This window comes from Stigmatopora argus, chromosome 3, assembly GCF_051989625.1.
Source record: "Stigmatopora argus isolate UIUO_Sarg chromosome 3, RoL_Sarg_1.0, whole genome shotgun sequence".
Classification (NCBI taxonomy): domain Eukaryota; kingdom Metazoa; phylum Chordata; class Actinopteri; order Syngnathiformes; family Syngnathidae; genus Stigmatopora; species Stigmatopora argus.
In genome coordinates, this window is record NC_135389.1 from 19,978,586 (window position 1) to 19,996,071 (window position 17,486).

General features: G+C 42.7%; 1 protein-coding gene across 13 annotated transcripts in view; it reads right to left on the reverse strand.

The window, feature by feature from the left end:
* Window positions 1-17,486, reverse strand: part of LOC144071444 (genetic suppressor element 1-like) — a 45,996-nt gene that overhangs the window by 24,381 nt on the left and 4,129 nt on the right. For all 13 annotated transcript variants that reach the window (XM_077596570.1, XM_077596577.1, XM_077596565.1 and 10 more), the window contains 2 exons: window positions 17,238-17,364; window positions 8,320-8,468 (listed from right to left, as the gene is read on the reverse strand). In XM_077596570.1, the coding sequence (XP_077452696.1) occupies window positions 8,320-8,356 (37 nt within the window). In that variant the 5' untranslated portion in view covers window positions 8,357-8,468; window positions 17,238-17,364. The remainder of the gene's footprint in view (window positions 1-8,319; window positions 8,469-17,237; window positions 17,365-17,486) is intronic.

A 17,486-nucleotide genomic window follows, 5' to 3' on the forward strand; every position in this document is an offset into this window, starting at 1 on the left:
AGAAAGTCTGTGTGTCACTGTTGTAACAGCCCACAATGCATAACATACACACACACACACACACACTAATCCTGTTTATTAGCGGCACCCTCCATCTCCGCACTTTCTCATTTGCGTCTTATCCGGCCGGCGCTCATTTTCTCCCTCTCTGGTGATTCGCCGCCTTTGCACAAACGTGCACGCGGCGTCAGCGTACTCTGGTGATGTTTGTCGGCAGGTGGGGGGGGGGGCTGATTTGAGGAAACTGGGAGGGGAGTGTGTGTGTGTGTGTGTGTGTGTTTGTGTGGGTCTGTGTGTACGTTGCACTTTTGCCGCCTCCACTACGGAGAGAATTACCTTCCCTTTGTTAGTGTGAAAGGGCCGCTGCCTCTACCATCTGTGCAGCGCGCCGCTTTGGCTCAGCGCTCATCTCGAGCTGAGTTCCACCAAGACAGCCCACCTTTCAGTGGCATTTTGGGGGGCTCTTTTATCAACCTGTCTATGATGAATAAACTCTCACCTCAGAAACTCAATGCCACTGGACAAGTTACGTTTTGGAATCAAGAACAGGGAAATGTAGGTCGTCGTTCACAAGCTAATAATCCGTTCATTCATTTTCTGTAGCGCTTATCCTCACAAGGGACGCAGGGGGTGCTGGAGACTTTCCCAAGACTACACCCGAGAATCACACAAGGGGACAAGGATAAAAAAGGACAACCAATCATAGCTAGGGTTAGGCCATTTTAGGAAAGCGGAGTACCCGGAGAAAACCCACACAGGCCCGCCGGGAAGAACATGCAAACTCCACAAAGCGAGGAGCGACCTGGGATCGATCCCTCGACCCCCGAACTGTGAGGCGTACGCGCTAACCACTTATTCACCGTGCCACCTCAACCCGTTTCCGTTTTTTTCCCCAAAAAGCAGTTCCCCTCATTCCTTGGTCCTGACTCCGCCTCTTCCTCCAGATGGGTGTCAGAGAGGAGCAGCTTGCTGTGGTCAGGCCAATTATTTACATAATTATGATCTCCCACTTAACCACATGATCCCTTACCTGGGCAGAGGCAATTAAAGCCAGCATCATTATGCAAATTATGGAAATGTGAGGAGAAGCGGAACGGGACCCGGGCAAAGGCGGAACCCCTTGCGAGCATGAAACCCACCGCTCGCCACAGAAGGCGGCGGCGGCGACGTGGGCCGGTGATGGGCCTCTGCTTAATTTGACAAACTGTTGGAAAACATGCCCCTCCTCCTTCGCCTGGTTTACAGTTGCGAGGATCAGTCTTGAAAACAAAACAAAAAACGGGGTGGGGCTTCCAATATACAGGGAACGTCTACTTACAAAATTAACTGGTTCCAGTTGTTTCGCAACTTTTCTCTTTTTTAATTATTATTTGAAAGGTGAAAACCAATATATGAAAATACTATTTAAAATGTTCCTTTTTTGCCTTTTGAAATGTAAAAAATACAAAATGAATAGGATTTCACAGTGTACATAAAACAGGATTTTTCGCCTTAATTATTTTGAAATATGATAACAAGAAATGACCCCAAAAAAAAATTAAAACTACAAAAAACTTACAAAAAAATACACACTGAAAATAAAAGCTAATATTTTCTCATGTCTTCCTCCGTAATTTAAAAACAATCGGAATTTCGTTTTTTTAATGAAAAAGTACTAAATTTTATATTCGGAATTTCATTTTTTTTAAAGAAAAGTACTAAATTTTATATTCAGAATTTCATTTTTTTAATGAAAAGTACTAAATTTTAGATTCAGAATTTCATTTTTTTAATGACAAAGTACTAAACTTTATATTCATCCTTTATTAGTAACCCAGTGGCTTTCAGTCCAGACAGATTAGCCATCTAGCGTCGTCAATGCTACTAAAGCCGCTATACTAGATCCACAAATCTTTCTATTTTTAGTCCATTTCCAGTGTTACTGGGGACCATCGCGAGCGACTGATTTCCCAGCATCAAATGGGAGCTTTTATTGGGCTCATCCCGCCGCCATCTGCTTGTTTTCTCGCACTATGCAGCAGTTTTTTTCCCCTTTTAAGCGTGTAAGCGTGTTTGCGACAGCCCATCTCGCACGCACGAACATGCGGGTGTGTATGCACAAACGGGCCAATCGGAGTTCTCGCCTGGGGTCAAAATCTGCCGGCATTTACCCCAACGTCTCCGGCTCGGCGAGCGCCGGCCTCACGCGCGAGCTTTCGCGCCGACGTGGCGCTCGCTACCTGTAATTGGATGTAAACAATGCGCCGCGCGCACGTGTGTCATTAGCGCCGACCCCTAAGTGAATCCCGCTGCTAATTAAGAGCTCATTAGCCGAGCCAACCCGCCTTTTTTGGCCAATTAGGCTAAGACGGCGCTTTTTGTTACGCTGATTTTTTTAAAACCCTTTCAGGCACAGTGGACATTTATTCAAAAAAATCACCGTATTTTCTCACATATACGCCGTATTTGTAACGGGGAAAAAATGACTGAATCAATGCGCACAAGACTTGCTATACTCTTTTTTTACCAGTAGATGTCAGCAAAGTAGCATTTATTATTTGTCGGTTATTTTCTGTTTTGCAGTAAGACAACCATTACTGGATTAATTAATTCCTTATGATATTAACCCTAATAATGTGCTTTTGATTGATAAAGTATCTAAAAAAATCCCAGGTGCGATGATTTTTCTTAAGATTTAGTCAAACATTTCTACTCCCTATTAAAACCATAAATATAAAGGTGCAAATTGTGAATCAGGGGGTGGCTTATATGTGAGATATTGTCAAATTCAACATTTTTAAGGCAATTTTAAGGGTGCGGCTTACACGGGGGCTTATATGCGAGTGAATACGGTACGCAAATGAATTCGAAATGTCATTTTTAAAATTATTTAAAGGGTGTCAGACTCGGGTTGGTTCGCGGGCCGCGTTAACGTCAACTCGATTTTATGTGGGCCAGACCATTTTAGATATAATATTTAGATTTTTTTTATATAAATGGATTAAAAGCCCTGAATATTCAGTATTTATAGATCTAAAACTATGTTTATTTTAGCTTTTTTTAAAATATATTTTTAGATTTTAAAAAATGATTTTTGAACTAAAAACACAGACAAATGGATTAAAAAATGACAATTATTGATTTAAAAGTGGGGAAATCAGGAAATTTAATATACATCTATGCTCTTCATTTTAATTTGATCCTAAAACAGAAAGTCGGCACTCAATGATTGACTTTCCCGGGCCACACAAAATGATGCTGTGGGCCACATTTGGCCCCCGGGCCACCACTTTGACACGGTGCCCTAATGAATGAAATGTATTTAAAAATGATTTAAATATTGATTGATTGCTCATTACAACACAAGTCGAGGAGAGTAGAAGAGAACGCCAATCATATTTGAGACACGTGTCCAATACGAACATCATCAAAAACCCAAATGGCAATTGGTGCTTGAAAGGCCGAACATCCCCGAAAAACAGAAGACTTTTGTTCTTCCTGATGGATGAATTCTTTGAAAGCGTGCCATTGTGCATTCTTTCTAATCTCTCCAACCGAAGCTTATTAAAGTGTTGTTGTGGAGTTTTATTCATTTCATTAATAACGGCGCCCTTGAGGTGAAGCGCACCGTGACCCCCATTTCGTTGGCGCGCAAACAATTAACAGCACGCGAGGATCCGACAGCGACCCGAACGCGCCCCCCCTCCCCTCCACGCCAGCCTTTTCTTGCCGATAAATCGTTTTGACCTGGACTTTAGTAGCAAACATTATTAGCTGAAAATTATTTACATCTGTCCAACCTTTCTAGTACTGAATCGGGGCATTTACATGTGATTCCCTTTTATTTTGGGAGAATTACAGCTCACTTCCTGTTGATTTTGAGTCACTGTCAACTCATTTAGGGGCATTCCTGGGTCACTTCCTATTCAATACCTCAAAAAACAACAGAAAATGACCTGTAAATGCTCCCAAAACAACATATCGATACCTCAGCAGAGCCAGCAACATCATCGGGGACCCATACCACCCTGGTCACAATCTGTTCCAGCTGCTGCCCTCTGGCAGACGCTATAGGTCTCACAAAGTACGGACAAATAGGCTTAAGGACAGTTTTTTTTCCCCCCACATGCATCAGGACTCTAAACTTGCGGTAACATGACACACAATCCCTTCAAATGTGTAATAACTTCGGGGTGAGGTAGCATAACATGAAAAGACGTTGGGCGGTGATCTGCCTCCTACTGGCTGACTGAAGTTAAGTGAAAGACAGTGAGAGGTAAGTGATCCGCTTGGGGGGGGGTGGTGATGCGATGTATCCATCACGGCAGAATGCCAAATTACGAGTCCAAAATTATCACTTATTTGGGTCTTTTGGCGGGAAAACGCACCTTATGGAGAAGCACTACCAATTTCGTCATACGCAGTTTCTGGGTATGATGACAATTAGGCTTGTGTCGAGTCAATGATGATGACAAAGCCTATGTCTGATTATTATTATTATAACATTCAACAGATACAACAATTATTAGCCAACGAGTGCCCAATAAAACCTATTAATAAGCTATCATTTCTTCCCCAACGGTTTCTGGCACTCGGTACATCGAAAAAAAATAGAAAAACAGAAGCTAAAGCGAGAGTCAACGAGCCGACTCTATCATTACTGACCACAAGCGCTTGTTTTTGACGCCATTGGCCACAAAAAGCGCCCCTCAAAATCCTCAACCCTCACTTCTCGCTTCAGTTGGCTCTCAACTTCAACGTTACGACTTGACGAAACACACTCGGTTCCAAAAAGCGTTTCGAAAATGGCTATTTTCTCGAGTCCGGCCGTCGGAGCGGAAGACCATTTGTGGCGCGAGAGCCTCGGGCAAAGTGGGTGTCGCTCGTGATGCCTTTGAGTGTGTGTGTGTGTGTGTGTGTGTGTGTGTGTGCGTGTGCGCATTCACGTGACACGGGCCATAAATCACAAGCGGCGGTGTCCTTGCAGCGCTAACACATATCATAGAAATCAATACGGAGGTCAAGTTGAGCAGGGCGAGCCGCCGGCTGAATACGGCACAAAAGCCAATAAAGATGAGCCGTCGGCAACAACCCAGACAACAGCCACAGATAAAATAACACACACACACACACACACGCGCCAATAGAGAAAAATAGCATTCCATCCCAATCAAAACCAGGAGCAGTCAAAGAGTAAACATCATCCCATCCAGCTCCCGATGAGTCCCAAATATGACTTAAATTGATAATTAGCTACAACAATAGATCAGGGGTGGCGAACACGTGGCTCGAGAGCCAAAATGAATGCCGCTTTTGCTTCTTATCATGTTTTGTTTATAGTGTGGCTCTTTGCCTTGGTTCATGTTTTTCTTATTTTTATTCTCTCTAAAAAAACAATTCATTTGGGGCCCATTAAAAAACAAAAAATAATTACCATATTTTCTCGCACATTGAGCGCCTCCGCGTATAAGCCACATCCTTAAAATGGCGTTAAAATCGTCAAATTTTACGATTTCTCTTGAGCGAGCAATGGCAGGCACAAGTGAGTGAGGTTTTTTTACGTTTTATGCAAGATACGATTTTTTTTCTTGAATTCCATTCATAGACGCCAAAATCAATTTTTGATCTGTTTTATCTGTTCTCTATTTTGAAATAAATGACTGTATCGTCCGCATTGTCTTGCGTTATGGCGTTTCGTCTTTGTCACCTTGCAGTTTTGTGTATGTCTAATTTGTGCGCATATAAGGCGTAGTCTCGATTCAATCATCATTTTTTTGGTTACAAATTTGCCAGATTGTTTCATTTTTATGCTGCTTCTCACGTAAGATGTTGCTATTTGACTCTCACAGTTTAAAATATTTGCTCTTTGTCCACCCATGCAATAGATCAGATGTGTCAAAGTGGCGGCCCGGGGGCCAAATCTGGCCCGCCGCATTATTTTGTGTGGCCCGGGAAAGTAAATGATGAGTGCCGACTTTCTGTTTTAGGATCAAATTAAAATGAAGAGTATAGATGTATATTACATTTCCTGATTTTCCCCCTTTTAAATCAATAGTTGTCATTTTTAATCCGTTTTTTCTGTGTTTTTAGTTCAAAAATCATTTTGTAAAATCTAAAAATATATTTAAAAAAGCTAAAATAAACATTGTTTTAGATCTATAAAAACGGAATATTCAGGGCTTTTAATCCAGTTCTTTTAATCAATTTATATAAAAAAAATCTAAATATTATATCTAAAATGGTCCGGCCCACATGAGATCGAGTTGACGTTAACCCGGCCTGTGAACCAACCCGAGTGTTTTATACCGTTGATATCAAGTGGGCACCATTCACACTTGGCCAACACAACTATCACCCTGATTTTGTCATAAAGGTCAAACTTCTCACCACCAGAAGCCCTCTGCAAAAAAAAATCAAATGCTAATCTTCCACGCGCCTTCATAGGAACAAACGTTGAATCCATTAGAATTGTCGGCGAATCAATGTCATCAAAGGCAGTAAAAAAAGCGGACGATATCCAATAAACGCGCCAACGTGTCTGAGAATGTTTTATGGTGAGATTTTTCCCGCAAGAGGAAACAATGACAAAGCTGGGCGTAATCACGGCGCTTCAATCATTTATGACAGCAGATGTATAATTCAAAACGCAGCATGAAAGATTGACAAGGCACTGTACATTGTTTCATCTGCCCCCCCGTCTGCCTGACTCACATGCGACCGCGGCGGGGGGGCTAATCAGCAACAAAAGCGCTCCATTTAGAAGGCGAGGAAGCACTCGGAATTCTCTCATTGGCCCGACTTGAAAGTACGTGAAAAGAACTTGACTTCACGCGGATTGGTCGCCTAGCGTTCGTGAGCAAAGCGCGTGTAAATGTTCCATTTACAATCTGCAAGTTGCCATTTATTCCATTTTCCAACACGTTTATCCTCACAAAGGTGGCATGAGTGCCGGAGCCTTTCACCTATGTACAGGCGGTAGGCGTTGGTACACCCGGAATTGGTCGCCAGCCAATCGCAGGGCGCAACGGGACAAACTATTCACGCTGACAGTGAGCTATTCGCTAAAACATGCATGTTTTGGGGATCCAAGAGGAAATGGAAATACTTGGAGAAAAGCCACGCCAACCTGGAGAGAACACGCAAACTCCACACAGGAAAGTTTGAACCCAGCGAGAATTGAACCTTCGACCTCAGAACTGCGAGGCTGAGAAGTAGCTAACGACTTGTCCATCTAGCGACCGAGTCAATAAAAAAATATGTCAACGAATGTATCTCGCTAACAAAATTGGCTAACCGTTAGCGAGTACCGTATTTTCACGACTATAAGGCGCACATAAAAGTCTTAAATTTTCTCCAAAATAGACAGGGCGCCTTATAACCCAGTGCGCTTTATATATGGACCAATACTGAAACTGTTATCACGATAAAATAAAATGAATCTGTCGATAGGGTACTCTACTATTTTCCCGTAGACAAAGTACTGCCCAGTGACTGCTGGGATATGTAGTAGTTCTTTTGTCAATACACCCAATGGATTGTGGCCTGTATACATCGACATCAACACAGCTTGACAAAGCATGGAAAGCAGCCTTGGAAAAGTTACGCTAGCTACTAGCTAGCTACTATTTGCGAATGGATTGTGGCCGCCTGGACAAACGTATAAAACTCAGCGTTTTCGATCACTCATTTGGACAATTGTTCAATTTAGACACAGAAAATGAGGTCTTTGATGGATTTGTGGGTGATGATGACGTGAGTACGTTGTAAAATGGCTAAATAAAGTACAACCCAACTCAGTTTTGCTTCTGTTGCCTTTTTAAAAAACGTGTTTTTAGTCTGGGGCTGCTTCCGGTAGCCAGCGCTATTGCGGTTACATATTCATATATAATATATAATATATATGCGTCTAAAAAACGGTGCGTCCTTTGTGTGTTTAAAATACAGAAATAGCACTCGTTACTGACACTGCGGCTAAAAATACGATGCGCCATATAGTCGTGAAAATACGGTACACAATAACATGAGCAAGTTCATTCATTCACCAGGGTGGCAGGGGGTGCCGGAGCCTATCCCAGCCAACGACACACTCCAAATCAGCCAATCGCAGGGCACAAGGAGACGGAGAGCCATTCACGTTCAAACTCAAAGCTAGTTTAGTCTACAATTAGCCTAGCATGCATGTTTTTGGAGGCGTGGGAGAAAAGCGGAGTACCCGGAGAAACCCCACGCAAGCCCCAGGAGAAGACGCAAACTCCACAGAGCGATCGAACCCTCCACCACAAGCGTTTCATCTCAGAGTAACCTGGAATCGTTCGTACGAGAAGTAAAAAGTCAACATACCCGCCAGGTAAAAGTGCGGCGACTTCAATCCAAACATGCCTCGGCGTGGGCTCGGCTTCGGCGCGCCGGTGGCGGGGCGCCGGTCATCCGGCCCTCCGAGGGTTGAGCGACGGGTCAGAGGTCAGCCTCCGTCTCCTTCCCTTTCGAACCTGCCGCGAACAGGAGGACAATTGATGGGACGGCAGAAAGGGGAGCCGTCTTCTCCTTCCTTCCTTCCTTCCGAGAACGGACGCCAAGTGCTCGCTTCCTGCCTTTTTTCAGCCTTTGTAATCCCCCCCTCCCTCGCCCCCTATTCGTCCAGCACTTTCCGTCTCGTCGCGCTTCCCCTCTTTCGGCGTATATTCCGCCTTTCGTCTCCTCGGTCCCGCCGGCGACTGACGGGCTCGACGGAAGGAGAGGAGAAGAGTGGGAGGCGGCAGTGGGGAGGAGAAAGGAGGAGGAGAATGACAAGATGGAGCAGTGAGGGAGAGATGAATGAGTGTGTGTTTCTGTGTGTGTGTGTGTGTGTGTATGTGTGTGTGTGCGGTTGGTGGGTCGGCTGAAAGGAAGAGGAAGCCAGGAAGGGTGTTGATGCACTTCTCATTATCGCTAGATTGGACTGGTGCCTGAGTGACAGCTGATTCATCATGGCAGCCTGAAAAAGTCCGCCTTCTCTTTTCTTAACCCTGACTATGCACAGGTCATTAAATACTTTGTTTGAATATCAATTGGAAATACAGCGATTCCTCAACTTACAACATTTTTAGGTTACCGGACCCTTCGATAGGCGCATTTTGAAAACAAGATTCAGGTTAAGCGTCAATGCATTTTCTGTATGTGTTCTTTTATTTAGAAAAAGGCGCAGGAGCATTGGGTTCTGCTTGACAATCTCCTTACATTGCGCTGGCCTCCCAAAAACAACAACTGCAATGTTTTGTTTTTATTTTGAGCGTGGTTAAGGCAACTTTTGTTCTTTATTTAAAATGACTGGTGCGCACAAAATGAAGAAACGAACCCCGTAAACCACGCATGACCGATATCGCAAAGCAACACGGCCGTAAGCCACCTAGCGTGACGATTTTTTGTACTTAACGACGAGAGATTGAAACTCATTTTGAGTTTTATTTCATTCCGAGTTATTTGGAATTCATAACGTGAAGTTGTTAAACATGCGTTTATATGCTAACGTTAGCTCCCTCCTTACACTTAGGCACCTGCATAAATAGAAAATGTTTACGCATGTATTTTAATATATCAATAAATCATTTCTGTGTGCTTCTTACATCTTTCATACAAAATTGGGACACTTTAAAGCACATGTGTCAAAGTGGCGGCTCGGGGGCCAAATCTGGCCCGCCGCATCATTTTGTGTGGCCCGGGAAAGTAAATCATGAGTGCCGACTTTCTGTTTTAGGATCAAATTCTAATGAAGAGTATAGATGTATATTACATTTTCTGATTTTCCCCCTTTTAAATCAATAATTGTCATTTTTTAATCCATTTTTTCTGTGTTTTTCGTTCAAAAATGATTTTGTAAAATCTAATAATATATATTAAAAAAAGCTAAAATAAATATTGTTTTAGATCTATAAAAACTGAATATTCAGGGCTTTTAATCCAGTTCTTTTAATCCATTCATAAAAAAAAAAATCTAAATATTATATCTAAAATGGTCCGGGCCACGTGAAATCAAGTTGACGTTAAAGCGGCCCGCGAACCAACCCCAGTCTGACACCCTTGCTTGGCCATTGTTTTGAAGACCATCAAAAAAATTAGACTTGACCTGTAAAATACTGCTGTACTTACGAAAAATCCAAGTTACAAAACAAGTTCTGGAAGCAATTGATTTCATAAGTAGAGGACTTTCCTGATCATCCATCACGACGATTATATCGTCGCTTTATGAAGATGCGTCTGGATTTTGTCCTCTTTTCTGGAAGTACCTTGAACATCTCCTCCGCCTGCGGCAATCCCACGACCAGCGCCTGAACCTCCCCCAGCAGCGCCTCGCGACGCCGCGTCTGATGTCGATAAAATGGAGTCCCATTGGCGTGAGATGGGATCTGAGCTCCGAGTGGACTCTAATTGACTGAAAGCCAGACTAATTGGATGTGTCGTAGCGTATGGGGCCTGTCCAATCAATGGCGGGCGGCATGTGACTCTGTCTGTGTGTGTGTGTGCTGCAGAAGACAGAAAAAAAGGACTGTAATCATGTGCCGTCATTAAATAAACTCCTTTTTAAAGCCTTTTCAAACACCCTATTCATTTTTTTTTTCAATGTGTCTACACCAAGGGTGTCAGAATCGGGTTGGTTCGTGGGCTTGATTTCACGTGGGCCATTGTAGATATAATATTTAGATTTTTTTTTTAATAAATTGATTAAAAAACGGGATCAAATCCCTGAATATTCAGTTTTTTTTTATAGAAAAAGTGTTTATTTGAGCTTTTTTTCTTAGTGAGGGAACAGCTTTTAATCGATTTCAAAAGGAAACCAAATTGTTCTTTATATTCCATATATTATTATTTGGAAAAGAGAAAATATTTTTATATATTATATATTTTTATATATATTTTTTAGATTTTACAAAATGATTTTTGAACTAAAAACACAGAAAAAAATGGATTAAAAATTGCAATTATCAATTTAAAAAGGGGGAAAATCAGGAAATATAATGTACATCTATATCTATCATTTTAATTTGAACCTAAAACAGAAAGTCGGCACTCATGATTTACTTTCCCGGGCCACACAAAATGATGCGGCGGGCCAGATTTGGCCCCCGGGCCGCCACTTTGACACCTGTGGTCTACACAATCACAATCACTCACTTGCCTCAAGTGATTAATTTTTGTTAGTAGTGGCATACCTGTCAACGTGTACTTTTTTGAACCTTTCAAATTGGGTACGCCGTATAACAACTTTAGTACGGGATTTTTTTGAAGTACGTTTTTTCGTAAAACCGATCTCGTCTTCCCCATTTCGGCTCTAATTCGGGTCGTCTCGGTCATTGGTAGAAGACGAAAACATCATCGCCGATTGCTAATGTTTTCATGCTTTGAGCATGATATTCCCCTTTTTTCACGCTATAAATATAGCGTGTCAGAAAGAAATTTTAGACTTTTATGTGCGCCCTATGTAAGTAAATATGTGCCTTGTTGCGTTTGTACGGTTTTTTATCACTTAATAAGGGGAATTGCAATCATTAATTGGCTTAGATTGACTGGTATGTAGTGGACTAATCGTCCCATTGATAAATCCGGTTGCTAACTAGCTTCAATTTTTAGCTGTAAATGTGCATTGGAACCACAAATGATGCAAAATTGGATAATGAATATTATGTAACTGGGCGATTGTTTTCCAAAGCAGATGTTAATGAGATGAATATCTCCGTTTTCCGATCTGCAGTTTAGTAAAAGTTGACAATGATCAAAGTGGCCACAGCGGAGAAGACACATATTGACTCGAAAACAATTCTTTTTGTCCTTTTGATATGGTCGAGAATGATAAGCCGTTATGGTAGCAGTTCCGACATGTTAGCCAGAGGCCCCCCCCCGCCTCCCCCCCGACCGACAACAATGGCCGCCTGTGGCGAGGAGATAAGTCAAAAAGGCGGAAATGGTCAAGAAGAGGAGAGAGTTGTGGTGAGGAGTTGCTAAAAGTATTCACACTACTGTTCATACTCTTATAATTCCCTGAGTTATTGCATAAGAGTATTTTTCTCAGTCATTTTTTTTGTCGAACTAGGCTGCCAAAATTGATTGATTAATGGATTGACATTAGATTTTACAATCATGGAGAGATCATTTTTTGACAATATAATTAGTACAGCCTCTTAATAGCAAATATTCTGTTGTAGTGGATTAATAAAGTCGACGCATGATTTACTTTTTTGGGCCGCACAAAATGATGCGGCGGCCCAGATTTGGCCCCCGGGACGCCACTTTGACCACCATTGAGAATCTCAGACTTAATACTGAAAAAAACATTTAAAACACATTTTCTACCTGATTTCCATCGTCTGACAAACAAAAAAGTCGTCGCATCCTGTGATTTTTCTCTTTTGAAAGCGGCCCTGGGAGAATAAAAAACAGTTTACAACCCCCCCCCACCCCACCCCCCCCCCCACCCCACCCCCCCACCCATTATAAATCATCCCCCCCCCCGGCCACCTCGAAAAGAGAGAAGAAACGACACCCCGGTCCCCGCGGCAACCGGGGGGCCGCCATCAGCGGTCATAAACATTTCTTTCCCCACAGAAACACGCGTTCCCCCGCCAAGCGCTGACAGGCGACCTCGGAGGGAAGACAAACGCCGACTGATGACGAAAAAACGGCGAGTCTATACGTCGTTGACCCCCCAGGAGTGGGCCTCATTACCTTAGCCACTCACTCTCGTGGCAGCGCTCTGTTGCTTGGTTCATATATTTGTCATTCTGGATGTCAGCGAGGCAGACGTTCAAAGAGACGGCGCTCGGAAAACATTAAAAGACGGAGGAGTGGGAAAGTGGGGGGGTGGTGCGTGGGGCGGCACGGATACCGCCTTACATCAAAAATAATTGTCAGACGAGGTCATTGATGCATGATTTTTTTCCCACTCACAATCTAGCATCGTTTTTTTATGATAACACAAGCCTGGATTGTTATTACAGTAAAACTCCAACTATTGATTTAAAAGGGGGAAAATAAGAAAATACAATATACATCTATATCTATAATTTTAATTTGATCCTAAAACAGAAAGTCGGCACTCATCATTGACTTTCCCGGGCCACACAAAATGATGCGGCGGGCCAGATTTGGCCCCCGGGCCGCCACTTTGACATATATGCGCTAGCTAGTTATTTGTTACTCAGTTAGTAGATGGTGAAATAGAACCAATAAAATTATGTAATTATGTTTTCCCATTGTAATGTCCTGTTTTTGGTGTTTTTTCAGAGGGTGGGAACAAATGAATTTGTATTCTATATTTGAATTTGTAAGCTATTATTGTATTCCATCATTATTTCTCATTGATTGACAGACCGAAAGGTCAACGTGAATCCGACCCCTGACTGCACCGATGAAGACGTGTCCCACGACTTTTGTCGGCATGCGCGGCGCCTCACGCAAGCCCCGATTGATTCAGTGGTGACAAACAGGGCTGGTTATAAATAGCGACGGGTGGCCCCTCACCATCAATCTGACTCTTCTTGGGATACAAAGCCAAGATAGCACTCACCACTTTAATAGCGCCGTAACTCAATTTGCCAGTAAATAAAATCCATTTTCCTCTTCTTCTAGAAAGACGGACGATTGACAAAAGTCTAACGCTCCCCATCCGTCAATCTATCGACCAATCCCCCCCTCCCCCCCAACGGCACGCTTCATTTGCCATGGTGGTGGAGGGCGGCGCTGAATTTTGAACTTCCCTCAGCAGATTTTCGAACAACGTGGAAACCTCCCTCGACTCCCTCGACCCCCCCGACCTGGTCTCGTGACCTTTAAACGGGCGCCCGTCCCCGCGGATGATTTGTGACTCCGGTCGAACCGTAAATCAGTCGGGCGGAAGACGAGTTCTCCATGACAAATCATTCCACGCTCTTTCTACTGGCTACCGCCGACGCGTTGATGTGTGGAAATGAGCCGCCTTTAGGCGTCAATCTACGTCAATGGCAGCCAATGGGTGACAACGTAAAGGTGTGTATTTAGCATTTTAGTAAAAATCTTATCGTATTGGTCGGACTATAAGTCGCACCAACCAAAATAAAGGACATTGAAGAGGAAATAATTGTATTTATAAGTCGCACTGGCGTGAGTATAAGTCGCATATTAAGAGGGCATTTTTTATTGGATCAGAAACGAAGATGTAAAAATAGTTGAGGCTAAATAGCCACCTGCTAATGTAAAATATACAGTTTTTGGGACAATTATAGCCTTAAAAAAGACTTTCAATGGTCAGAAATTTAAAAAAAAAACATTGTATTTTAGGGATGGCAATTTAATTTTGGGTCAGAAACTGAGAGCAAAGATACTTTTAGGTAAAAATAGTTCAATGCAGAACAATTGGCTAAATAAGCACTTTTTTGAAACAAAAGTGCGCCTTATAGTCCGGAAAATATCACGGATTGGAAATTTGATAAAACAAATGGCCTTGTCTATATGCATCATCCATTTTGAATACAATCCATATTTCCATTCACGTTACACGCGTCGTGTCTTTGAGGCGTTGAGCTAACGTATTATTATGAAAGGAACGTCAAGATATTACCATCTCCATGCTCTTGATCATCAGACACGCATGACCTGGGGGTGGGGGGGGATGGGGGGGGGTACCTACTCAGCGACCCCTCCGCACACACTTCCACCTCCCCCTCGCCATATAGGACTTCACCCCACATGCTCATCTCAATTAATCACCCAGCAAAACAGATGTCAGGAACAAAGGGAAGATCTGCCGGCCTGTGGCGTTTCAAAAAGAAAAGAAAAGAGGGAAAAAAGGAGGGTGGAGAGGAAGGAAGAGAGGAGAGATGGAGGTGGACGGATGGGTTTCAAGGAAGAAACAAGCATGATGGAGGAGGAGGAGGAGGAGGAGGAGGAGGAGGAGAAGGAGGGAAGATGGATGGGGATGGAAAAGATGAAAGACGGCAGGCGGAGGATGCCAGGATGGGAGGAGCGCCGCAAATGAGGAGGGATAGCAGGAAATGGAAGAAAAAAATAAATAAAAAAACACTGCCTCCTAGACCTCAATCACATTCACACTGTCATGACTTCTGGTTTCCCCCATTTTTCCAGTAAATAAAGAAAAAAATAAGAAAAATGAAAACACCAATAGAAATGCATATAAAAGTAAAAAAGCTATGTAAGAAAAAATATATAATAATACAAACGCAGATCTGGTTAATCTATCACGTCAAAATCAAGGCAGATTGACATCTTTTTTTCTTTGAATTATTATAAATCTTAAAAACTATTCTTAAAAAAAACAAAAGATGCGCATAAAAAAATGAAAAGAAAAAAATGAAGCAGATCGGAAAAAAATGACAAGACGAAAATGCGTTAGAAATGAAGAAAGTTGCTAAAAGTGGTAATAATGTGAAAACACAAAATGACGCCAATTGTCAATATTGTGATGTCACTTATACCCATGCATTGACTACTACTGTCCTTCTGACAATATGTACTAATGACATCACGAGAAAGGGCGGGCCATCTGGGATACTCCCATTTCATTGGTTAAAACAGAACCAGCAGTGATTTGCCACTTGCCAGAAAAACTGGCTTTTGTTGACATTTTTCTCCATTATTATGGGTACACGGTCGATTGGTCGCCGGTCTTTTGGTCGCCGATCTTTTCGTCGCCGGTCTTTTGGTCACCCGGAAGGTAAATGATAAATGATTCCTGTTCAAGCGGATCGGACGTCTTCTAAATTGTCGCACAACGTGCGTCTTTGGCATCGTGTCGCTCCCAACGTGACAACAACGTTCCCAAAAAATAGTTTGAAAAGAGGAAGTCAGAAACGACAAGACAAGAAAAGACCCTTCCTCCAGCAGATAAAAGAGCGCCTCCCCAAAAAAACGCATCGCCAACGACGACGGGCGCCGAAATAGAGCAAAGATTGAAAACCTGCCAAGATAAAGACAAAAGCCCGCGTTTGAAGCCTCATTTTTTGGGGGGCCCGCGATTCTCTCACAAAACAAACGGCGGCCTTGACAGCTCGCGGCCGTTTTCGACGCCTCGCCGTCATCTTTTATTCACAAATGCAGATTTGATGGCTTTTCACAGCCCCGACCGTAACCTGTTGTTAAGCGTGCTTCCGCTATCTGCTGTTGAATTATTGACACGTACATAACCTACATCGTCGAGAGGCTGCGTCAATTGAAAGAAGGAAAAGGCGTTAACGCGCTGGGAACAAAACCGTGGCTTCTAACGGCAGAAAAACATGAAGAAAAATAAAAATATCTTTCAACGAGCTAGCATTCTTAGAGAAAGGCAAATGTTTAATTCATTGACGGTTGCAGGTCGCTAAGCTAGCTCATGGTGACGTGGCTATTTTGGAAAGGTTTAGAAACTTTGACTACTAAAAGGTCAAAATAAATGATATAGCATACCAATTGCTCCTCTTATTCATGATTGCAATTCCCCTTATTAAGCAATAAAAAAAATGTACGAATGAAACGCTGCACATATTTACTCACATAGGGCGCACTTAAAAGTCAAATATTTTCTCCAAAATGGACGGGGTGCCCAATCAGTATGCACTAAATTCAAGATTCTGTGACAGCTTGTCTGTGTGGGTACATTGCTTGCTGACGCGCTATATTTATATAGTTAAAAAGCGCATATCATGCTTAAAGCTTAGCAATATTAGCATTGGACGATGACGTTTTCATCCGCTACCAGTGACCGAGACGATCCGGATTAGAGCCAAAATGGCTAAAACCAGATCGGTTTGACAAAAAATGTACTTTAAAAAATCCCGTGCTAAAGTTGTACAATTTAAAATGATCAAAAAATGTATCAAATACGGGAAAACATATAAATTGACACGTATGGATATAGAGAGTATTATCCGATAAATGTATGAATTTTCTTTCAGAATAATTTATTCTCGTAATATCGTGACTTTAATCTCATAATGTTAGGAATATTCTCGTAGTTTTTCTTTTTTTACTTTATTTACTTGTCGTTTAGTAGACTGGATATCGAAGAAGCTAAAGTCACATGAACGGGAAAACCTTTTCCATTGGCCGCTTCCTCAAATTCATGTCTTGACATAAAGGGGCGTGGCCTATCCGTTGAAACTAGCAACACAGCGACACGCTTGACCCCTGTTGCTTTTCTACATGCCATTCCTTTAACTTTAGAAATGAACCCATCCCGCAACCAAAAAAATAATCCTGTTTCGAAGGCATCTTAACAGGCATTTCTCTTTATGAAGCTGTGAATGTTCATATCTCACCGGTTTTGCCGTCTCTCCCGCTCGCTGAAACGAGTGACACGGCGCGTCAGCCGAGCAGACATTTGGGCAGCCGGTCCTCCGTCTCGCCTTAAATCACATCGTCTCCGGAGGGAAGCCGGCTGACTGGCTGGCGGGCGGGGGAAGAGGATGGAAAAATGCTTATCGCAATCAAAACAGCAACAACACCCAACGATCATGTTTCAGTGGAGTGATTCGCTGCCCGTCAAAATGGATTTAACATCCGTCAAT